Below are 25,362 nucleotides of genomic sequence, written 5' to 3' on the forward strand. Positions count from 1 at the left end.
TCTCCCTTTTCCTGTCTTGAATTTGCTGTCTGCAGGAGTCACCCTGAGCAGCTGATTCTCAGATGATCCAGGGGATGGGTCCTGTTGTGCCAGGCTCTGCCCAGAGGCATCAGGCTGGGGATGGGAGGAGCATCTTTTCTAGTGAGTGTGAGAGAGCAATTTGTGCCAGGCTAAACAGAGGGGGGAGGGGCCATCTCTCACTCTCCGTCCTGCCCATCCACTACCCTGTACCAGTTACACCCTGTGCTGAGGCCAGGCGGGCACCTCTAGCCCCATGACCTACCCTGCCAGGCCAGCTGGGCCTCTCTCCTCTTTCTCCCCTTCCCAGTAGTTCTGCCCCAGCTTCTTGCTCCTCAATATTTCCCCCCAAAGTCATTAAATCTCCTTCCAAATGTAGGTTTTTCTTGCGTTCCTCGTTCTCTCCTGCAATCCTGCGTGAGGTTTTTCTTCTTCTTTTCTTTCTTCCTTTGCTCATCCTCCCTCTTTCCCATTTCCCTCTCCCTGAGCGAGCTCTTTCCTTCCCCCAACCTCCTCCAGGGACAACCCACCTCTCCCTTGGCCCTGTCCTCCTTGCCCCTCTCCTGCTTTCCTTGTCTCACCTGCCCCTGTGCTGCCCCCATCCCTTCAGTTCCCCCAAGCGCCTCATTTATTTAAACCAGGCCTCCCCGTCCTGGGCCCCTCTCCTGCCCCAGCCCGCTCCCTAGGCGGGGGCAGACTCCCCTGCAGGGGGCAGCAGAGGGCGGGGCCCGTGGGCAGGCGCTGGGGAGGGCGGAGCCGCCGGGAGCCCGGTGTAGCCGCACCTGAGCGGCTCCCGCCCCGCGTTAAGAGCCGAGGGCGGCCGGAGTCGGGCATGGAGCAGGCGCGCGGGAGCAGCTGCCCCGCTCCGCGCTAACTTTGGGCGCCCGGTACCGAGCGCTGGGGGAGCGAGACTCGGCTCAAGCCGCCATGCAGCCAGCGGCTGCCGCCCGCGGGGACTCCGGGCCCGGGCCGGGCGAGCCCAGCGCCTCCGCCGGGCAAGAGCAGCAGGAGCCGCCCCGGCTCCTGCAGGAGCTCGGCGCCTTCGTGGCGCGGGCGCTGTTCTGCCTCGCCCCGGTGTACCTGGCCGGCTCCCTGGGGCTCAGCACCAGCTGGGTGCTGGCGGGCTTGGTGCTGTGGCTGTGGTGGCGGCGGAACCGGCGCGGGAAGCGATCCCGGCTCTCGGCGGCCTTCGGGCTGCTGGCCGAGGGGGAGAAGGAGGCGATACACCAGGGCGTCGCTTTCCAGCACCTGCCTGCCTGGGTGAGTGCGGGTCCGGCCGGGAGCGGCTGCCTTGTGCCTTGGCGAGTCGCGCTCCTCGCTCTGCACTTGGCCAGTGTCGCCTTCACGGGCTGCAGGGGAACCGCGGGTCAGCGCAGCTTCTGCCTGTGGGAAATCTGCCTTCCCAGGGCACACCCGGCCCCCTCTCTGTAGCTTGAGCGGTGCTTCTCTCGCTGGGGGGCTTGGATCTTGTAGCAGGGCCCAGGTTTGGGGAAGGGGGGGTATCTCTGTTGGGGAAACTTCTTGGAAACTACTTGTCACTTGGCTCATTCTGAGATACTTGGGGAATCTCTTGGGGGCCGGGATAAGTCAGTTCTGCCAGGGGGAGTCAGCTGTGAGCCAGAAGTGATGGAGCTCCACCAGAAGCAGGGCCATCCTGGCCATCTTCTTGTACTTGTAAACCTAACCGAGTCGTGTAGCCTGACATAGTTCTCGGCTGCCCATGATTTTGCCCGACTCTGAAATAGGGACACCATTATCCTGACATACAGTCAGTTGGAGGTACTGTACCTGCCCTTAAGCCTTCCTGAGAATTTTTACAGCTTTACAATTCTATTTCCCCATTTTAAAATGTTTTTCTGCTTTGTTGTGGGAAAGACCCACATAAACCCCTGGTTAAGCTAACTATATACAGAGGAAACAGCAAAGCTGGCTATACACATGTACTCTGAAATGTACAACGTAAACTTAAAAATAAATATTTTTTTCTTTCTCTCTAGTCTTTCAACTTCAACAATTGTTACTTATAACCATAGTAAGGAAAACACTTTCAGATGTTACTGTGACTTAAGTTGCTGATGTCCCATTACCCTGGGAAAGGGCTTCCTAATGCATGATCTGTCCCAAGTAACGTCACTGTTATCAAATTCCTTTTTATAAAAGGAGAAGCAGTTGTAAAATTTGTGGCCTGTAAAGTGTAACTCCTGCAACAGTTTGGGTGATAGCAACCAAAACAATTAGTTCCCACATGAAAGTATTGACAACTTGTGTCTAGTTCCTTCTCTGGAAAGTACTCCCTGTCACTAGATCATATGGTGGCATATGGCTTTGCCTTTGTGCAGCTATTCAACTTATTTACATATGGTGGTGTTTGCTACAAAAGGAGTTGTGCAGGTAAATTACATCAGACTTCAATCTTGATAAAGAGTGCTGCTATTTTGAGGCCCTTGTAAATGTCAGGTGTTACCTTTGCTTGCTTGCAACACATGGGGAAATAAGCATTAATGCTGGATCTGTACATTCAGATACATATTCCAGGTTATTTAAGCAAGCAGGAGAGTATCTGGATATTGAGTTGTGAGAGGTGAAATAAAGGCAACAGTAGCGTCTTAAGCCAGAAAAAAAATCTTTCTTACATTAATATGTAATGTGAATACTAATCTGAAAGCTTTAATATTAGTGAAAGTCTCTCCCTCGGATATATGTAACAGGTAGGGGATGATGCCTTTCCCTCTTTCTTCTCTCCACCCCCTCCCCTCGTGAACCCTTTTTTCAAATGTACACTATCAAAATAGCTGGGATGCATTGTGTTAAGTATTTTTCCTCCAGTCTCAGCTATCTATTTCAGAATCTTGCTCATCCAAAAAATAAATATATTTTCTATTCTCTGCTACCATTAACCTCCCATAAATGTAATAACTTCCACATTTATAACATGTTTAACAAACTGATGCTGTCAGGTTACAACTTAGCTAATACAGAAACCTGTTTGTAGTTTACCAATTTCTAAATTATTCAACTTGAAATGCCATAAATCTAAATGTACTCCTGTGTGTGTTTTGGTGGCTCATTCTCTGTAAGGTCTCTGTTTGGATAATGACAACTGATTAGTCAATTTTTCTTATAGTCAGCATTACTTTCTGACCTAACCAGATACTGTTATGTTTGCTTACACATGCGGCAGGGGAATGTTTTGTCCTTTAGAAAATAAAGTGTTTCCATTTCTATTTAAAAAGAATAAATAAACTGAGGCATTTCCACTGGTAGAAACATGTAGCAAACTGTCATACAAAGGCTACATTTTGGGCTGTAAATTGACCTGGCAATGGCCCAAATCCTGGAAGGCTCTGGTGGCCTTCAACTCGCATCGCCTTCAGTGGGCAAGGAAAGTGCTTAGCACCTCACAGAACTGGGTCCAGTGTTTTTTAAACAAAACCAGTGCTGCTGCCCTACAAGGATTCTCTGCCTCTTTTTAATGCTGGCCCCAGCATTCCATTTGTAGGTGGGATTTCTGATTTACTTTGGAGCCTTTGCCAATATGACTACAGTAACTCCTCACTTAACGTCCTCCCACTTAATATTGGTTCAAAATTACATTGCTGCTCAGTTAGGGAACATGCTCATTTAAAGTTGTGCAATGCTCCCTTATAACATCGTTTGTTGCCTGCTCTGTCCACTGCTTGTAAAATTCTGCGGAAGAGCAGTGACTTTACAAGGGAGCATTGCACAAGTTCCTCTTCTCCACCTCCTCCCCGTCCCTCCCAGCTTAGGACTTTCGGGGGGGGCAGGGATGCAGTGTGCTCTGGAGAGGAGGTGGAGTGGGGGTGGGAAGAGGTGGGCCTGGAATGGAGCAGGGATGGGAAGAGGTGGGCCAGGAGCATTCCTGGCAAAGTCGGTGCCCGTTTTTCTCTGGGGAAGCTGCCGCTGCTGTGAAGGTGCTTCCTAGTGTCCTTGCCTGCAGCGGGCTGTGCCTGTGTGGGGTAAGCCAAAGGCACTTCCCAACTGCAGTACAGCACTGTAGAGTATATAATGCCTCCTGTCTGCCCCCCAAAAATGTCCTTGGAACCTAACCCACCACATTTACATTAAATCTTATTGGAAAATTGGATGTGTTCAACATCGTTTCACTTAAAGTTGCATTTTTAGGAACATAACTACATTAAGTGAGTAGTTACTGTACAACTTGAAAGATTAATAAATGCATTGTTGCCAACTATTGCCACTTTATCATGAGTCTCAGGATGTTTGGTGTGTCTTCAAGTCCCAGCTGATGGAATCAAGAGATTCTCATGGAATCGCAACTATCATTTTGTAAGAGGGTTCAGTTTAGGTAACTCAGCTCAGTTGGTGTTTATTAATCAGATTAGCATAATACAGAAGGGGTCAGTACTTTACCCAAATGAGGGAAACAGGTTTGCAGCTCTTTTCTATTCCAAAATTATAAACCCACTACTTCTACCCTTTTTTTTTATGCTCAACTTGTTTATAATACATAGAAAACTCCCCAGATGTTACCTCATTAACACAAACCCTTTAATTCCTTTTCTTACATCATTTCGTAACTTGTTTTCAGGGTACCAAAGCATCTGCACCAATTATTCCTAATACTTTCTTTGGTCATAGGTACATGATACCAAATATAAACAGGTTGCAAGGATAATTGGTATATTTCTAAAAGGTTTTGCATACACAAACTATGGAGGTTGTACAGTTCACCTGCTTTATGCACTGAAACATGGTATAAGTGAAAAGCATGGTGAGAATCTAATTCATAGTTACACAAATTACCATAAGTGTGGGGAATACTAAACATTCTAAAAATATGACATGAAATTGGTTAACAGACCTAACAATGTGGTATTCTTTTAAGTAAGTTTCTAGTTTCCATAGTCGTGGAGAAAAGCTTGAAAATATAAGCAAGTGAGCCCAAAAAGTGCCACAGCCAGAAGGTAAAGAGAGAGAACACAAGTTGTTGGGGTTTGTTTTTGTTTTTTCTTTTAAGGCTTGACTCATGATTTTTGAATAGTTGAGATTGGCAATACTGATAGGTTAAAAACAGAACTTCCATGTCAAATGATGCCAGTTTTTAATTAGTTCTTAGCATCTACTTACATTTCACCTTCCTTTCTCCTGCTATCTCTAGTCTGTTTCTCTTCCATATATGTGGTTTTTATTCAGCCTTCTTATCTTTGTTCAGTTTTACATTCTAGACTTAGTTTCTAGTTTGCTTTCTAAACTCCAGTTTGCCTCACTTTCCAGCTCTTTCTTTTCTTTTTTCCTTTTGTCCATTTTTTTTTCTGTCCAACTGATCCCTAGCTATGTTTCTCCTCTCCTCTGTGCCACTCATCTTTGCTTAGTTTCTCTTTAGATTTTGCTTTCTGGTTATTAGATCATGTTTTCAAAGTTCTTCTTAGACCCTTCCTCCCAAGGTTTTTGAAAGCCTTCAGATAGGAACAACTCTATGAAGGTGTATCTCTACCATAATCTCCTTCTCTTCCCACATTTGAAGGTGGGAGTGTGACTGAGACTCATTGTGGGAAGCTAGGATTGCAGGAATAATTGAATTACAGTGTAAACTTTACTCAAGACCAGAGGGGGGCTGGGAGGGCGCCGGGGGGGCCCTTCCGGTGTGAGCCCCGCCCCTTCCGGGACCGCACCGCGCCACCGAGCCCCGCCCCGCCCGCCCCGCCCCGGTGCCGGAAGCCGGCGGCGGCGCGGCGGCGGGGGGTGGGTAGCGGGGAGGTGGTGTGGTGGGAGGCCGTGCGCCCGGGGGCCTTCGCCGCCGCGTCAGCCGCCCCCAGGGCCCCCGCCGCGCTGTGCCGGCTGGCGCCCCCGGGGTCGCGCGCGCCCGCCCCGGCCGCCGGGCCGCCGCTTCCCCCGCCCGGGCCCCCGGCCCGGCCCCTCCCGGCCGGGCCCCGGCCTCTTACGGCGCGCGTCGCGGCAGGCTGAGCTCCATCCCGCCCCGGAGCGGAGGCGGCCTCTGCTCTTCTCTTGGGGGCCCCTGCAGAGCCCGGGGCAAATTGCCCCCTTTGCCCCCCCCCCCCTCTGGGCGGCCCTGCTCAAGACCTTGAAGGTAAAACTGCAGTGCTGGCCTAGGTGTGCTCTGTAATGGGCCTCCCTTGGCTGAGAACAATACTTCATTCCGGTAAGCTCAGAAAGATCAGATGAGGGAGCCCTGCTAATTTACAGGGATAAAGGGAAAGAAAATCATGGCATGTAATTTAGTTCCATTAACCAGCAACAATCAGCAGGACACTGGACTAATCAACAATAGAAAAGTATCCTACGTTCAGATATGGCTCAGACTTAGCATTGTAAGAGCTCTTGAACCTAAATATGCATCTGCTTTGAGAGCTGACCTATAATGGACCAACCTAAAAGATTCCTAGGTTGTAAAAATGGCTCTGAGCTGTGAATTTTGACTCTGGACTCCATTCACCTGCTTTGACTCTGGGGGTCAGACCTAGGGTTTGGAGTATTTGTGGTGTCAGGTTCTGGCTTTGGTCCATCTCTGAGAATAGTTTGTTTATAAATTGACCTTTGCTACAGTATGAAATGTAGAGTGACTTTAAAGTTACTTTTTAGCCTATAGCGTATCCTTGTGCATGTGTACTAGTTGTTTACAAAGATAGTTTTCAGCTGCAAAATTGAAAATGGTCTTTGAAAATAGCCCTTCCCAGCTCTCAATGTACTCAGGCTCATTTGGGATGTAGACCCAAAATGCCAGACATAAAAGGATAGTATAGTGCAGGAGGCTTCAAACAATTATTTTGTTTAAAGTGACATCAACTGAAATCTAGTTAATGCTGCTACTGCTGATTTCAATGGTTTACAACCACATATTCCTGTTTTTAAGAGATTTTCACCTCTCTTCCCTCTGTGTGAATGAACATACACACTGTGGGCACTGATTTATTTTTTTTAATGCAAAGAAAATAGTGAAACTGACTTTGCAAAATGTTTAATTTCACTCTGGTCCCCATGTTGATCAGCTGTCGTCATGGCATACAGGCAACAATGTTTAAGTACACTCACTAAGTCTCCTGCTAATATAAAACCACATGTAACCTAACTAGGGGAATTCCTTTCATCACATTATTGGGTATACAGTGTAATGCCTTTTTAAAGGCCTATTAGCAACTCCTTATTTAGGAGGCAAAACCACTTTAATTTTAAGGGCAATTTTGCCTGTGTATAGAGCTGGCCGTGTACCACTTGCTGAAATCCGTATTCCTAGGAAACCCTACAGGCACACACTTGTGTAATATTTGAACAGATCACTTTATCATTTCAGACATGTCAGAATCTCTGTTTTGTAGTCATGGCCATAGGTGTAGCCAGCCGCTGGGGAAGGAGTGGATGTGAAAAGACTATATAGTCTTTTCACTTAATAATTACCACTTGCCAAGTATTTTTGATCTTCAAAGCACTTTTCAAACACTTGCTAGTACTTTCAGCATTCCTGATACGTTGGCAAGTGCCATCCCTATTTTATAGATGGGGAAACTGACTTTGACAATTTTTAAACACTATGTAGGCCATCTAGTTCTGGAATGGCACTTAGCTTGGGAGTTCCTGGATGATAATCCTGGGTTTACACCTCTAAGATTTGGTAAAAGGAATATCTTGTTATATGCCTCTTTTTCCTCCTCTATGCAATGCATGTGATGCTGTTACATTGTTGGAACCTGCTGCCATTGAAGTCACTTGGAGTTTTGTTACTGAGTTAATTAGGGACAGGATTTAGCCTGGACATTCTGTACTGTGTAGTGAGAAAATGGAGAAAGACATGTTCTTCTGCTTGCAGCTACTGCAGGATCCAGGTGTGGTTAAGATCTGTTCTTTAAACTAGAGATTTTCATGGGATCCAAGTAGTTTATTAGCCTTCAGTGATATTGGTGGCGTGGGCCAATGGCCACTTGAAATCTTTGTAAATGTAGTTTTAGCCTTTTTTTTTCTTGTAAAAGGCTATAGCAGCAACCCAATGTGATACATGAGCTCAGCTGGGGGGGGAGGATGAAGGTTTTTTTTTTTAATTGTAACTTTGAAAACATCTCTCATTAAGAAACCTAATAAAACTTCTCCTCTTAACACAGAAGTGCATTCTACCTTCAGCCTTGCCCCGCAATGCATCTGAGGTATGCACCAATAGCCTGCTAATCAGTTTATTTTACGTAGTTGTATGGCTTCAATAACATTGAGCACCTCACACTCTTTAATGCAGGGGTCAGCAACCTTTCAGAAGTGGTGTGTGTCTTCATTTATTCACTCTAATTTAAGGTTTCATGTGCCAGTAACACATTCTAATGTTTTTTTAGAAGGTCTCTTTCTATAAGTCTATAATATATAACTAAACTACTGTTATATGTAAAGTAAATAAGGTTTTTAAAATGTTTAGGAAACTTAATTTAAAATTAAATTAAAATGAAGATCTTGTCAGTTTAGTGTGATCCTTGCCCTTGCTTTTCCTTGCTGAGTTTTCCAATGTCTGGCACATATTTGAATACTTTAAGCTGCACACAGGCTTCCGAGTGATCAGTTGTTAACCAGCTCTGAGAGAGACAGAGGACAGATTTCAAGTGTAAAAATACCTGTTCACACAGGTATATGGATCCAAATGCTGAAAGCATTGCAAATGCAATTTTCTTCAAACAGTTAAATTTCACTGGCAGGGACATCCAGCAGGTGAGAATAGAGGCCTCATGATCTTTCTGGGTAGCTTCAAGTGCACTCCGCAGATATCCAAACTTTGATGCCCACAATTCTGAGCTTTTTAACAGAATAAACTGCATTTCAAAATCTTCAACACCCATCCACTGAAATACAGACAAATCCAAGTTGCTTTCATTGAACTCTTCAGGCTTAATTAGAAAAGAAAGCATTGGGCCAAATTACTGGAAATCTTGAAAGTGTGAAATCTGCAGAAAATTCTGATTACAGTTCTTGCATGTGCATTCTAATATCAAAATCAGATGCAGTGCACTGTTCCAGGTGGCATGATGGTGATGTAAGCAGCAAGTCAGGACTTAAAAATTGTTCCAGTGCCACTGTACTGGGATATTTTTAAGGTGGGGGTGCTGAGCTGCACCCCCTCTTGCAGGACCAACCCCAACTACATCATCAGAACTTGGCATGTGGCTGAATATCCATCCTTGTCCAGGAGATTCAGTTCACGGTATGCTGCTGGTTTTTGAAAGAACCTGGTTTAATTCTACCCATCAGATTGATAACTAGACACCTGCCTTCACTAGCGCAATTAACAAAAAAATTATTTGTGAGACAGGCCAATCCTGCAACATGATACAGAAACTCTCAATAGCTTGCACAAGTAGAATTAAAGTAACCTGACCACTACCTTGTACCTAGGGCTTCTGTTTTTCTGGGTTTATTTAATTTAATTTTGGTGGGAGGGGTATTTTCAGCAATTTTTTAGTTATGTAGGTATCAGTATTTTTCAGGGCTTCCTCTTTCATAGTATAATGAGAAGATTTCACGTCCCAACATTCCTATATAACTAGGATTGTCTTTAATTTTTATTATGAGTATAAAAATGATGTTGTTTTGTTAAGCTCTGTATCCTTGTTAATAAGCCCCTGGTTTAGCACTGAGTGCATTTGTTCCCTAGAGTGCTTCAGTGTAATATTGTTTCAAACTGTACATCAAGATCGTAGCCTTGGTAAACCCTAGTGCTCATGTGGGGCCTTGCAGAGCAGGCACCTCTTCCCTTTCTTTACCACATCTACTTCTGTTTTGTGTCACGCTCCCTAGAGGGTCTTCACCCCATTCTTCTTCCTTTTGGGTGCCCTACCCCCACTTTCCTCCTCCTTTGCAGGTAGAGTTTTGCAGCATCCCATTTGAGTGGTGAGAGCTGCTGAGAGAGTTGGCCGTGCTTGCTGGGCAGCCATTGGAGCTGCTGCCTTAACTGCAGCAAGTCTTAATTTAAGAGTTGGTTGCATGACGATGACATGGTTTGGTTACAGCTGAAGACTGTCCCACTCCTGTGTGGAAACAGTCATAAACTTCTTCCCTAGCAAGCCCTGGGCTAGCAGAGTGAGATGCCTGGAAAAGTGATCACAGTAAAACTTGTTCTCTGTTTGCCATGGCTGTGTGCCTCCACTTCACCACAACCTCAGGACTTGTGCTCAGTGCTGCATGGCCGTACTGAAGAACTGATGCTCATGTTTCATAATACTACTGTTTAATTCATTCTGTGAGAACAACTGGCATGCTCAGAAAGCAATCAGAAGCAAGGAACATCTCAGGAGAATCTGTAAAGCACAGTGAGAGAATAAGTGCAGTGAGAGTGAATGGCAAAATATGCGTGAAGGCCATTGCTAAAGCTCTGGTGGCAAGGGGTGAGGGGAACCAGACTTTTAGTGCAGAAATACGTTAACTTGCTTTCTTGAATATCTTGCTTATAGCATCTGAAGTCCACTGGCTCTTCTGGGTTCACTTGAAATGCAGGATATTTATGATGTCCCACAGCAGTGCATTTTGGAGCATCGCTAGTCAATGCAAAGTATCTACTCTAGAGCATCACTAGTGAAGGCAGAAGTCTTTCAGAGTACAGAGTACAGTTCTGAGATCAGATTTGCAGTAGAGATGGTGAACTCTGTAGTTGCAAAGAGTTCTTTCAGAATTGGTCCATAGGTTATAGTCCAATGTTCATATTCATGGTGATCCAGATGGGATTGGAGATCTCAAGCTTCCCCTGCATTAAGCAGATCTTAGATAAAAAGGATCAGAACCCAAGACACCTTTATACAGTTCCAGGCCTTCTCTTGACAGCTCAGTCCTTAGGTGAACAATAGGCAATCATGGAGACTTTGAAGTAGACCTATTTCCTAAGATCACCGGTAATTAGCTACAGGGAGTAACATAAGGCAATTGCCTGTTTTCCACCATTTGCAGGTGATTTGCTGTACATTTAAAAGAGATTAATACAGTGATTAGCACTATTTTTACTGTTCATTTAAATGTTAAGATCTCCTTTTGATCTCTGAATTAATAGAATGCAGTGAAGACAGGAACCCTTTGGTTACATTGAACCTCTAACACAATGTGTTTTTTGTTTGTTGTTTTTTGGGGGGGGGGGGGAGTGTTTACATCTAAAATGTCCCTAGAGGTTGAATTTGGGTCACTTATCCTGCAGGATGCTTAACCCATTCTGGCCATGTGTCACAACTTGCAATTTTTCAGATAGTTTATCATTCCCACCATGGCAATGGACTGATCCATTCACAAACCACAAAGTAAATGTCTGAAACTGATTTTTCTCTCTCTCTCCATATACTGTGGCCCTGTTCTGAGGAACTAAACTAGTTGTGATCAGTTTCCCATTGGGTAATGAAGAGGGGAAAGGGAACTCTTTGCTAATGCTGCTTTATTGTTGGTGCTATGGAATTTTCACATTAATCATGTAAATGGGCCCAGAGGCTGTGTGGTATGTATAAAGAATCCTAGAAATGTAGGGCTGGAAAGGACCTTGAGAAGTCAAGTCCAGCCCCCTGCACCAAGGCAGAACCAAGTAAATCTATTCTAGCCCGTCCTTGACAGGCTTTGTCAAACCTGTTTTTAAAAACCACCCAGTTTTTTTTCAGGGTGGATTGATTTAAGTCCATCATTTAAATCAAGTGAAAAGCCTTGATTTCAATCTATTTTTAATCAACTTTTCCATTTGTGCTTGTTTTCTCAATAGTTGTAAATCAACATATTTTAATAGTTATATCAGCCAAATAGAGCTTTTTACACTATTTTTGGTACCCTTTTTTTGGCTACCTAAGAGGGTACACGGTGTGTGTGTGTGTGTGTGTGTGTATGCAATTATGTAGCTTAATATTTTCAGAATTATATTGTATATTTTAGTATGTTAGAAAATGGTGAATGATATATTGCTTATTAGATTTGTATTAACCTTCATTAATTCTATTTACCATTCTAAACACACAACAGCATATAAAATGTTTATTAAATCTTAAATGTGTTTGATACATAAGCTCTTAACATTTTATATTAAATTCCGATTTAATTTTCAACAGGTTTATTTTTAAAAAGAAATCTATTTTTTTTAATTGTTTTTTTTTGGGGGGGGGGGAACGACAAACAAACATGGGGTTTTGTTTTAATCCATCCTGGTGTTTTTGTTTGTGTGGTGTGTTGTTTTTGGACCTTGCCTCATGTCAGTTTTGTAGCTCTCCTCTTGACTCCAGTTTGTCCAGAACTGGACACAATACTCCTGCTAGGCATCACCAGTACCAAGTAGAACATGACATTTCTCTCCCATGTTTCACATCTGAAACTCCTGCTAATACACCCCAGAATTAGCCTTTTTTGCCACTGCACCATGTTGTTGACTTGTATTCAGTTTGTGATCCCTATAACCTCAGATCCTTTTCAACAGTACTACCACCTAGCCAGTTATTCCCCATTTTATATTTGTGCATTTGGGGTTTTTTGCTTAAGTGTAGTACTTTGCACTTGTCTTTATTGAATTTCATCTTGTTGATTTCAAACCAATTCTCCAATTTGTCCAAGTTGTTTTGAATTCATGTCACTTCAGAAGTAACAGTGTAATAATAAAACACATGGGACACTCTGGTGATGGACTGCATGCCTCCAAACCTGAGCTCTGTTTCCACATCCCAGCTACTCTCGCCTAAAGCTGCATAGTTATGTGTAATGCGCGATGTAATCACTTTATTTTTCTTTGCCACTAGGTCCACTTCCCCGATGTTGAACGGGTGGAATGGCTGAACAAGGTGAGAGGGTGTTAATGGAGCTGTATCTGAAAATGTTTTTAGTGGCATGCCTCTGCTCTGATTCAGTCTGAGCTGAGTGCTTGTCTCCTTAATAAGGGCTGTGCCTCTCTCCTGGCAAACATGACTCCAGAATGCTTATTGAATATAAGAAAACCCTCCTCAAAACTCAGCCTTCCTTTAACCCCTGCACTATAGCTGCTGCTTTAAAATCTAAATACTAGGAACTAACATGCTTGTGTACTAGTAATTCATCTCGTGATCTTCCCTGCCCCTACTGCACACCTGCCCCCACCCCCTTACATTGTCACCCTTTATTGTTGTCTCATCCAATCTGAATTTCCAGCTCTTATGGGAGGAGAACTGTCATGTTTGCTTGTTGCATTAATAGGAACACTTAGAAATAGAACAAGGCCAAAATTTTCAGAAGTGGAGTTGTTGGTGTGTGTGTTTGGTTTTTTTTTTTTTTTTTTTTAAAGGTGTCCAATATGAGGCACCTCAAAGGGGCCAGCTCTTCAGAAGATCAGTGTCTGGAAACTTCTGAGGCTGAAGTACCTTGTCAGGTGTCTCGTATTGGGCACCACCAGTCCCTAATCAGGTGTGGAAGCTTTGCTCTGAAACAAAGCTCCTGGTTCAAGAAGATTACCAGGTTCAAGGCAGGGCACACACATAACTAGGTTAATAGTAAAGAGTCCTGTGGCACCTTATAGACTAACAGACGTATTGGAGCATGACCTGCATCTGACGAAGTGGGTATTCACCCACAAAAGCTCATGCTCCAATACGTCAGTCTATAAGGTGCCACAGGACTCTTAGTCTGGATCTGTAAAAGCAGCAAACACGGCTCCCCCTCTGATGGGTTAATAGTGTTGATAGTTCTTGAGCTAACTGCACCTCTGACCCCTTTTGTGGCCTCCTTGAGGCCACCCCACTTAAATCTCAGGCCTCTAGCTGTCGTCTTTCTCAGGTCAGAGTCCCACAGTGCCCTCCTTCTAGAGCAGGGATTTAGGTTGTGATTCCTCCTATAATGCACAGCAGGTTGGAATTTAACTTGGCATCTGCAGCTCTGATCTCTCTCAAGGACAATGACAGGGTTAATCAATGACCAGCTACCCTTTGTAAAGCAAAGTACTATATATTCAGAACAAAAGCATTACAGAGAAAAATGTATCTTACAACAGCGAACAGCTTATATGCAGATCTTAGATCACCAGGATGTTACCCATCTTCCACACGGATACAGTGCTGAAGGTCTGACCCTCTCCTCCCCCCCCCCCCACCCCGCTTGGTCAGTGTGGCACACTAGTGCTTCGACATAGTCGGAGCCACACATCTCTCCTCCCACCCCCATTTCAGGGTGGTCACTACACAGTTTTTCAGTCCTTTGTTTGCCAGACTTCTCCAACCAACTAAAAACCATCTCTGTGGTGCGCCCCTACCCCCTGTCTCAGGTGAGGCTTCTCCAGGCTGGTTACCTGTCCAGGGATTTGCATTAATCATCCCCCCCCAGTTCCTTCAGGGAACTCCTGTAACTCCTCCATAGAGCCAGAATACAATCCCTAGCCCATAAAGCTACAAAGAACATTTACAAAGTTGATAGGATAGTCTCAAGGCTGTCGTGTCCATTACATCTGTCACAACCAGGATGTGTTTAAATCTTTTTTTTAACCCATCATCTCAGGAACTGGAACAAGTCCTCTTGAAGGTGTGGATAAAAACAAATTTTATTACAAAGTAGAGTGGCTAATAGCCATATGTGCTGTACAGCATGGAGTTAAATTTTTCTTTAATTAGATGCATCTTGTATAAAGAATCCTCACTGTGTTTTTGTGCTTTCTGCAGGTCCTTGTGCAGGCCTGGCCGTACTTTGGGACAGTCCTGGAAAAAACACTTAAAGAAAAAATTGAACCGAAGATCAGAGCCAAGAATGTGCACCTGAAAACATGTACCTTCACCAAAATCCACTTCGGAGAGAAGGTAGGTGAAGTGACTGGGAAGGTATTACAGACAGATCCTGTTCTGCTTTGCTCCCAAAACGGGGGGGTAGGTGAATGCTGGGATTCTAGCGTACAGTTCCTTCATTTCCATAATACTAGAAATCTAACTGCATCGGTCCTAATCCAGCTGCCATCGACTCTCTAGTCTATTGGAGTCATCCTGTTTTCAGTTTCCTTTGCTTTTAAATAAGCCCTTATTTAACTAAAAAGGAAGGTGTCCCTCAAAGCCAGATACAACCCCTTCCCAGTGACTGTAACCCTAGCCTGGCATGACATATGACTGATGCTCAGCAATGAAGGTGAACCTCTTATCAGCATCCCTGTATGTCATCACTTTGTTACAAGTTTAAAGAGGTTTCTTTGAGCCTTGAAATGTAGCATCGCTCATCTGGAACCAGGCTTGTGCCTGAGACGGTCAAGATTGCCCAGCAGGACTTGGACTCGTGTACTGATCTTGCAGAAGAGTAGAGAGAGCCAGGGGGTACTGCACTGTTGAGGCTGCCATGCTTCAAGGTCTGGCTGGGCAACTCACCTCAGATTTTGGAGAAAATCAAGGGTAAGAAAAGTGCACCAACCCCTGCCCCCCACTTGTTTAGTAAATATTTCACTTCTCAAGTTTGTGCTACATCTGCCTTTTAAACTTTTTTTTTTTAATTGAGCCAATGTTTCCAGTTCACTCACTATTTTAGAATATGAAGAGGTAACTTTTTTTTTCATGGAAGAATGTACCTGGGTTGAATAAAGCAGGTAGAAGTCTTCAGTTGGCCCTAATTTAAAAGATGTTAACTGTGCCATATCTTGTATGTCTCTATTCTTTCAGTGTCCTAAAATCAATGGAGTAAAGACTTATACTAAGGAAATTGATAGTAGACAAGTGATCCTGGACTTGCAAATAAGGTAATATTGAATTATTCATATCAAACTCTTGCTGCTCTTCAAGCAGTTACCTAGGAATATAGCAAGTGCTCTAGTGGGTCAGAGCTGAGATCTTTCTAGTCTCTGCTCTGATCCACTAAAGCACTTGCTATATTCCTAGGTAACTGTCCAGTGCATGTTGCTTCAGAAGAAAGTATGAACCCTGCAATAGGCAGGTGAGGAATAATTTGGCACCCACAGTAGGTCTCCTCCTGACTTATACTAGATAGAGATTGGCTTAGTCCTCGAAACATGAAGCTTAATATCCCATCCAAAACTTTTGTTATCTTTAATTATAACATTGCTGGATATTCTTGCTGTCCATAAAAATATCCAATTCTAATTTAAAGGATGTCATTGAGGACAAGAATTTAAAAAGATGCAAACTGTGGAACTCCCAGCCAATCATATGTTATGTAGAGAAAAATGTCCTTTGATTGGCTTTGAATTTCCCCCCCTTGGAGTGTCCCCCTTGTTCTCTTGTTATGAGATTGGGGTGTGGGGGGAAGGACTGAAGTTCCTAATCCACCGTCTCTGTACCATTCATTATTCTGTTCATCCCCTTTCTAAGGAAAACAATCCCTTCATATGAGTCTTGCCAGGCCCTGGATTATTCACATCTTCCTCATTCTCCTCCCCTCTAGTTCTGCAATATCTTCTTTGAAATGAGGTGATTGGTATTCCAGATGAGGCGGCTCCATTGGTTTGATTTGTCTATAGGAAGGCATTGTAACAATATTCTTCATCACCCATTCCTTATGCAATGCAACATCTTGCTTGCTTTTTTTAACCTCCACTGCACATTGAGCAGAGGATCACCCATAGAGCTTTTTTTAAAATACAGGGACAATGTTTTCTACCCTTCAGTCCTAGAGTGGCTATTTTTAATGAGATTATTTGTTTTTGTTCTGTTAGCAGCTCAAACACTTTATACTTAAGTTCCTTCCTCAGTTATGTTGAAGGGGTAGGATCATACAGGAAAATATTTTTCTTGTGAATGTCTACATTTTTGTAACTTCTGCAGGGTGATAGGCACCTAATGAAAGCTGCTTTCCTGTATGGTAATACCACAACAGCAGTGTGCACCAAAGAACATGTAGTGATGTGGATGGTAGCATCAATCAGACACGAACTGCATCTGCCTTTACATTGTGTGTGTGTGTCTGTGGAAAACCTCACCAAAACTAACAGGAAATGTGCATCTCCCTTAGTAACCTGTAAAATTCCATGCTGTTTACTCTTATACCAAGACTGGCAATGTTACAACATGCTCTCTGATGTAACAATTGTAGAATTCCCTCTGTTACAGTCAGACCATTTTGAGGACATTTAGCAAGTCTGTGTTCATGTGTTTTGTCTCTGATGCCTTGCACAACAAGGTCAAGGTTTCCTGCCTGCCTTTAAGGCTCTGCAGGGTATTTCTGCTGTTTGCATCACTCCTCCCTCTCCTGCAGCTCTTAATCCTCCTTTCCCTGCTCCATCTGAATCCTCCCACTCATGCAGTTGTGCTTTTTTCTAGATATGCACCTTTTATCCTGGAACAATCTCCCTCTTGGGCCCTAGTTGGCCACCGCTCTCCTTATCCAGGTCCCTCTTTAAGACATGCTTCTTTCATGAAGCCTTTCAGCATTGCTGAACCAGGTCTTACACCATCATATTGACCAAAACATAAGTGAACTGAGCTGTCATGGGATCACCCAGCATATCCTGTCTATTCAGGCTTGTCTTGTGTCTCGAGTGTGTGTGCTGGACAGTGCTGTGCACCCAAATGCTCTAAAAATAAGTAATCTATTGGCTGCTGTTTCTGCAAAACAGCTGTGCATCAGATGCGCTGGACAATTGCTTTAGGAAGTAATGCACATGGTGATGATGATGAGAAGCAGCACAATAACCTATGTTGGTTTTTGCCCCTTGGCTGTGTTTCCCCAGGATGCATGAGGAAAGCTAAGAAAATGGGTATTGCTTGGATATTGCTGAGAGGTAGATGTCCATTGTAAATAGGGTGTTCTCTGCTAGGATGGAATGTGCAGTCATCCTTGCGTCTCACTAAAGTTATTTGAGAGTTCATCTGTTAAAGTAAGAAAAAAAAAAAAAAATCTTCCTGGTGAAGAAGGATGGATTCAGGTGGATAGAAAAGCCAGCCTATCCAGTTATGCACCCCAAAGAATGCTGGTGATGAATGCTTCCGTTGTTACCTATGAATTCAAACTAGCTTGCTAATTCACCTGCACCGTCAGAGCTGGTAATAAAAAGGAGAGACCTGTTTGAACTGTACTAGCTTATCCGTTATATTCCAATGTGAAAAATTGCAGACGCTTACACTAGGTCTGAATCTGACTCTAAACACAAAATTGATTAGGTGTAATCATGACTTCTTTAATCTTAGCATGGTTGCGTGTGAGATTTCTCATCTGTGTTCATAAGAAGCTAGTGACACTTGGTCAGACAGAAGTTTGGTTCAGTGTCTATCCAAGGTTCAGCACAGGCGCTCTAAGATGGAGTTGTGTGCTAAGGGCCTAGTTAATCAATGAGTACCTACCTTTTAACTGATGTCAGACTTGGGAACAGACCCCAGTGAAAATAAGCAGGAACCACATGTATATTTATTGGCAAAACATGCAACTATTGGGTCTGTTTGAGATTTAGGATTTAGCCATCAACTGTACTTGTAAGCCAACAAATTGTTTGCTTGGAGAAAGTGGTCAGAGCTGTCTGTCCTTCAGCGATAACTTCTGCCCTTTCACATATGCCTCTCCTCTGAACTATAGTCACCCCTGAGCTTCCCATCTCTGGGATAGGAGGTGTTATTCAGTTGGTCCTTGTAGTGACAGATCCCTGGCCATATCCCTCCCTGTACTCAAGTTAGTGCCATGGAGAGACTGCCATAGAACACCATTTCAACATTCAGTGGAGTAGTCTGCTCTGGCTGGCCATTTCATAGCCGGGAAACCCTCATTCAGTAAAACTGCACCAGTTCCTCTGCCTTTGCTTGCGGACCCTGACCCTCCTCTCAGAACTAGAAAATAATCCAAATGTTGGACGTTTCTAGCTTCAGTCTTGACTGCATGACTCCAAAGAAGAGAGAGAGCATTCTAGTCAGAACATGTGTGCACGTCATGGTGAAGTATGTTGGTATCTGGTTTTTCCTGTTCACATATCTCAAGCCACTTCCTTCCAACTTGAGATCGTGTGTGGGGAGAATTCTTCCTCAAAGGAATTCTATCCCAAATAGAAATAGAGACTGAAAGGGAGATGGAACTTGGCCTTAACTCTAGCACTCCTTGTCATTGTGGAGGCAAGATGTCTGTGCACATGATACTGTGTCCCTAGCAGAGGAAGTGCCCTTCAGATTGGGACATGCGTAAAGCTCATGTACTTAATATTCAGAATTGAATTTATATTTGTTCAGCTGGCCATTGCTCGTTAGTGGTAGTTCCCTATGGCTGCTTTTTCTCCAGTTAAATTACCTTCCTCTCATGTTTCCTTTTGGTCAATGACACTCGGTACATATATGCGAAAGTTTATTTTAAACAATTCTATCATAATAATAGAAGATGAAATAAAATTAAGACGGCAGCAGTCCGAAGAGGTTACTAATAGCATATTTTATTTTTTTGAATGGTTATCAGTCTGTAAGTAACGCTATGGTAGTCTGATATCCTTCCCCCTTTAGTTCTGGGTTCAGAGTCCATCCACAAGTGACTGATCAGAAATGATACATTTTGCTGTCAATCTATTTGCTCTTTAGACTTCAAACCCAGACCCTTGAAAAGGATAAGTGTGTGGACCCTTACGCCCATGCAGACTTCAGTCAAGTCATTGGGACTCTGCATGGGCATAAGGCTTTGGGAACTCTTTTCAGGTCTCAGTACTGGACAGTTATCAGTCATTTGGCCTAATAGCAGGGTTACTAATGGGGTAGTAGCTGTTTAAAGAATGAGTGACTCCAAATTTTAAAATAAAGATGACTCCTTTATCTTGTCACTTAGCTAACTTTAGCTGCAGGAAACCATTATCCACTGACCTCATTCCTTTTCTCTTAATTATTGCTCAGGCCCTGCCATCAGTTATGTAAGATGCCTTGTGTCTAGGTAGCATCCAACGATCTTGAAGCATCCTATAAACGCTAATGAATTTTGGCTGTGCAGCATCCCTGTGAAGTAGGATTACTATCCCAATTTTACACATGGGGCAGCTAGGGTACAGAGACTGCCTTGGCCAGTGTCCCTCAACGATCACTGGCAGTGGAAGCAGTTTCCTGACTCCTAGCCTGGGTGCGGAAGGACTTCTTGTCTTAGCTGTTGTTTCCACCTCTTATTAAACTTTACAATAAGCATCACTTTATGGTGGCTTACCTTTAAGAAAGAAAACTCTGACTCGTGTGTGCTCAGCAGACTACAAGTGTGACCCGAACTAAATTCTGGTCTCCATATTACTCATAATTACCAAAGGAAACAACAGATACTTGAGAAATGTTGCTCAAATTAAGTGTTGTTAATAGCTTGCAGTTACATAGCATCAGAGTATCACAAAGCATTTGATAAATAATGAATTAGTGTCTCATGTTCTTGAGACATAAATACAACCCTTTTTCCAGATGGGGAAACTGAGGCACAGAACTTGTGACTTGCCCACAGGTCATGCATGAAATCTGTGACAGAGCCAGGAATGGAACCCAAAGGTCCTCTTTCCCAATACCCCACTCTTCCCATCAAACCACTCTTCCTAAATGTTCAGATTAAAATGTCAAAGCAAATCTTAAAATACTTTAAGCTGTGGTCAATCTTAGAACAGCTCAAGCAATGAAGAAGAAACATTAGGTAAAAAAACTGCTTGCTTTCATCTCTTTGAGTTACATACAAAGTGGTGGTATGTGTTTTTTTTTTTTTTGTGTGTGTGTGGTTTTTTTTGGGGGGGGGGGTCCATCATTTATCCAGTTCAAAGGTCAGATGTTTGGATCCCATTTGTTCATTGCAAAATAATAGAACTTTCAAACTACATTTAGGGAGGAGTCTGGTTTCTGCAGGTGGTCAAAAGATGCAAACTTCTTCCAGGGAGCACCTGACAATGTCAAATAACTGGGGGGGGGGAACCCTCCTTGGCTCCCAAAACACTGAGTTACATATTTATCTTCTATTGGTCCACTGTGTGTGGCAGTTACTTTAATTTTGTCTATGCCAATTATCTTTTAATTTCAGAGCAGTTACTGGTTCCACCAGTATTCTCCAAACTGATAAAATCTTTCAAAACAAAAGGAACTTTTTAAGTGCAGCCACTTTACATCCTGCAGCCGCTTTGCTTCAGGATAATCCTTCAGTTGTTTTAAGATGCTGCAAAACTGTAACTATTGACTGTACCCATGAGAAACAGTGTATTAGAAATTGGTGTTTCCCTTCAGGAGTAATGTCATGGAACTTGATTGCTTTCTATTCTGCTAATCTAGTTTGATGCTATAGTAATATCTTTCCAGTGAAACTTCCTGGATTGTTTTGCTATTTGCCTATTTTATAGCTGTTTCCTCTATAAAACCCTCTCACATGTGTCATAGCTCAATTTAGAGGAAAAATTTAATGTGTATCTTAGTTGCTACAGTACATCTGGCTTCTTCATCTCTTTGCAAGAAGAATACAGCCTTCCAGAATAGTAACCAGTCTTTGTTATCTCAATAGCAGGGTTATCGAAAGCCTTCTTTAAAAGAGCTTGTTGCTTTGCTGGAGTATGGGGGGTGTGTGTGGGGGTGAACCCTGTGGGGTAATATACTGAGCAGTGATGTCATGGCACCACTTAAGAAACCAAACTCTTCTTTTAGAAGCTTGCCCAAGGGTATGTCTACACAGCAGTGGGTCTGAGGCCATGTCAATTGACGTGGGGTAAAAGATAGCATGTAGATGTTTGGGCTTGAGCTCAAGCCCAGACTTTCAAATCCAACGAGGAGGGGAAGGTCTCTGAGACTGGGCTCCAGCCAGCACACAAACATCTACACTGCTGTTTTTAGCCCTGTGGTGCGGGCTTCTATCAGTTGACCTGGCGTCTGAAACTTGCTGCCATGGATTTGTGTGTTTTGAAGTGTAGACGCAAACTTTCTGCCCAAGGCCGTTTAGGATATGCTTACCCAAGGGAGCCTCACATATCGTTAGAGCAGTGGTCTGGGGCCCCCTGGGGGGCCGCAAGCAGGTTTCAGGGGGGCTGCCAAGCAGGGTTGGCATTAGACTTGCTGGGGCCCAGAGCAGAAAGCCAAACCCCCACCCCATGGGGCTGAAGGGCAGGGCCTGATGCCCTGCCACCCAGTGCTGAAGCCTGAGCAACTTATCTTCATGGGGTGCTCTGTGGCATGGGGCCTGGGCAGTTGCCATGCTTGCTGCCCTCTAATGCTAGCCCTGGCTTTTATATGCAGAAAAATAGTTGTTGCACAGATGGGCTGTGGAATTTTTTTAGCATGTTGGGGGCAGGAGGGAGGGAAAGTGGGGTGGGGTGGGCTCAGAAAGAGGAAAAAGGTTGAGAACCCCTGGGTTAGAGCATGGTAGTAGGAGCCAGTCTGGCTCCCGTTTCAGACTCCTCATGAGTTTTTGGTCAAATAGCCTTGCCTCTCCGCCAGTTTCTCTGGTGTCAAATATATTAATACAAGCTCACCCACCTGTCATCCAAAATTGAAAGATGTAAATAGTGTTTGTAAAGCACTTACAATTCTCAGATGACAGGTGTCTATAGGATTGCGAAGTCCTTCTCTGAGAGGAAGGATATTTACATGGAAAGAATGTTGAAGGCCTTGTAATCCTCTAGCAGAGGATGTGTAGAGTCCTTGGTTGCAGTAAATCCTTCTGTGATATAATCAGAAGGGAAATTATTCTATGGGTTCTCTTGTTCACAAACCTGCTTGTGATTCAGTTTTTCTGCAGCCACTGGGTTGTAGGTGTATGATAAATACAACAAGTGCAGTGACTCTATCTGATTGCTGGAAGAGAGGAGTGGTGTCTTTCTCCTTCCTCCCCCCCCCCCCCCAGTACCCATCAATAGACACAAGGTTCACGCAAGAATTTAAAAGGAAATCGAGAAAGCATTTTATTTATTTATTTTGCCGCACAGTATGGATAAAAGGCTACCTTGAAGAGCTTCCAGTCTTGCTTCTCACACATGACAGGTCAAGCAAAAGAGTAGACAAGGCTTGGGAGAGGCAGGATGGGGATCACAGCAGTAAGAGCATGTGGCTGTTCAGCTAATGCCTAAAGCCACGCCATAGCGAACGAACACGTAATCTGTTACTAACTGAACAAACCAGTTTTGACACCAAGCAGGATATGACATAGACCCAACTCCTCCAAAACACAGGAAGAGATGCACGTGTATGCAGACAGGAAATACACCGTATAAACTATAGCGCGACACTGACCAACTGTAGTTCCAGTGAGTGATGAACTAATAGTAAGAGGTGAAGTTGAGGTGCAATAAATGAATCATCTTTAGAGCTGGAATGGGCTGCTGCTTCATTTCTAAGTAGTGCAATTGATGGATTGTAGGGAATAGAGCTGACAGAAAAATGCAGATTTTCATGAAAAATGTATTGAAATTTTTATGGTGAAATGTAGACTTTTTGAAAGACTTCACCCAGCCTAGGAGCTGGTTTAAAGACTTCCTTGCAAAAGATTTTGTCAAAAAATTGTGAATTACCAACTCTACGAAGGAAGATGTGCTTTCACCTGAACACCTAATGGTGTTCATTCTTATCTCCTGAAGTGACAAGCCCACCGACAGAATATCTTAAAACTAGCCTGTTCCAGTTCAGGGTAGCTTCTCCTGTATTTTCCCCTTAGTGGTTCAACAAGGGTACCCAGTCTTAAGGTTCCAGCTCCCCAGCTGTAGCCTCTCTTGGATGGAGACACCTCTCATTGCCTTCTGACCACAATATGTCCAGACTGTACAGTTCCTTGCCTTCACTGTGTATTTCCCAGCAAAGGCAGTGTGCCTAAACAAACCTTGCTCATAGACATGAAGGCCAAAAGGACCATTATGATCATCTAGTCTGACCACCTGCACACTGCAAGCCACAGAACCTTCCCCACCCAGTCCTGTAATAGATCCCCTAACATCTGGCTGAGTTACTGAAGTCCTCAAACCATGATTTAAAGACTTCAAGTAACAGAGAATCTACCTTCTTGTTTCACTTCAGGGACTGATAATGGAGTGCTTGCTACAGCTATAAGTTTCCACACCGTTCTTTCTAAGTAAGCCTACTTTTTATTCTTAAGGTAAAAAGCATTACAGAGAAGACTTATTAAAACAATAAAAGAACCTACACACATGCTAATAAGGTTACCAAGCATCTCCCCACCAGAGGGGTTTCTTTGCAGTTACAAGTTCATCGAGCTTCAGCTCAGAAGAAGCACACACTTTTCTGAGACCTCAGTAGGCCTAGTCCTTCCCTAAGGATTGGGGCCCTCCGTGGACCTGACTGTTTGCTGGATCAGAAGGTCCTGAGCCAGTTTAAACTTAGACTATTTAACCAAAAGTCTTTTCTTTGTCTGTTGATCTTTTGGAGAATCCAGTTTGAACTAATAGATGTGAATCTTTCTGGGGGTGATGGCTTTAAAGATTGGTAAGGAGGAAGTTCATTAGCATCTATCTTCCCTACTAGAGAAGATGCATACAGTGCCACAACACAACATACACAATTCCATTTTTAATACCATGTACCCTGAAGGTATTAAACCCTAACTCAGTAAGGTTTAATTTACACTTCATTGAATTGCCTTAATTCCATAAGGTATGTTCAGGATATTGTCAGTCTGTCATGTATCCCTTTTAGTTTTCCAGTGTGATGCTACCATTATTCATAGCCTGTAAATAACAGTAGTATTCCCAGTAAAGGCCGTACAATTTATCCTTGTGCTGTCCTATTCAATAGGCAGAGAATTGTTCTTTAACAACACCTAATTAACCCATGGCCCTCATTACCCCCAAGCTATTAGACAGTCATATGGATAAGATTAAAAATAGGGTTTTTTGAAGGGCTATCAACCCTCCTGCTTCAGGGTATAAACCAACCTTTGAGGGAGATTAGGAAGAAACTCCCTATTTGGGTAAGACATGCCATAACACTCTATAGTGTAGTTTGTTGCACTGTCCTCTGAAGCATATGGTACTGGCCGTTGTCCGAGACAGGGCAGTGGGTGAGGTGGACCTCTGTTCTGACTTGATGTGGCAGTTCCCATGTACCGGTAATACTGATTTAGAACAGCCTAAACGATGATTAAAATCTGATGGTAGAGATTGCGCTGAATATTTCACCCTAGAACTTTTTGTCAGACAAATCTCTGTCAGGAAAGAATATTCTGTGAGAACATTAAACAGTTCTGCAGCTAAGTGGTTGCTAGTGGTTGTTTGGAAGAGTTTCTGATTCTGCAGAAAGACAAAGGCTTTTTATAAACCAAAGCAGGGTCATCTGCATCACGTACTACTGACAGCTGCTTTTAAAGTCCTAGTTTGTTTATTGCAAACTCAGGGGCCCACTTTGGGCCTTCCTCTGGGCTCTTTAGTCAGACAACTCCTTGTGAAGTCAGTGGGAGCTCTGCCTGAGTAAGGATTGCAAAATAGAGCCCAAAGATTGATATTTGTAGAAATGCATCACTTTTTTTGTTTAAATTCTTAATTCTGGTTAATCTTGAGTGATAGTCACATTACCGGAA

At 43.6% G+C, this 25,362-nt stretch overlaps 1 protein-coding gene across 1 annotated transcript in view; it reads left to right on the forward strand.

Moving 5' to 3' along the window:
- Positions 1-816: 816 nt before the first annotated feature.
- The window catches only part of ESYT3 (extended synaptotagmin 3), a 57,480-nt gene continuing 32,934 nt past the window's right edge, over positions 817-25,362 (forward strand). Inside the window, exons 1-4 of the mRNA XM_039494487.1 lie at positions 817-1,278; positions 12,732-12,773; positions 14,613-14,747; positions 15,588-15,664. Coding sequence (XP_039350421.1) covers positions 946-1,278; positions 12,732-12,773; positions 14,613-14,747; positions 15,588-15,664 — 587 coding nt within the window. The 5' untranslated portion in view covers positions 817-945. The remainder of the gene's footprint in view (positions 1,279-12,731; positions 12,774-14,612; positions 14,748-15,587; positions 15,665-25,362) is intronic.

The sequence above is a fragment of the Mauremys reevesii genome, linkage group 11 (genome assembly GCF_016161935.1).
Source record: "Mauremys reevesii isolate NIE-2019 linkage group 11, ASM1616193v1, whole genome shotgun sequence".
Lineage (NCBI taxonomy): Eukaryota > Metazoa > Chordata > Testudines > Geoemydidae > Mauremys > Mauremys reevesii.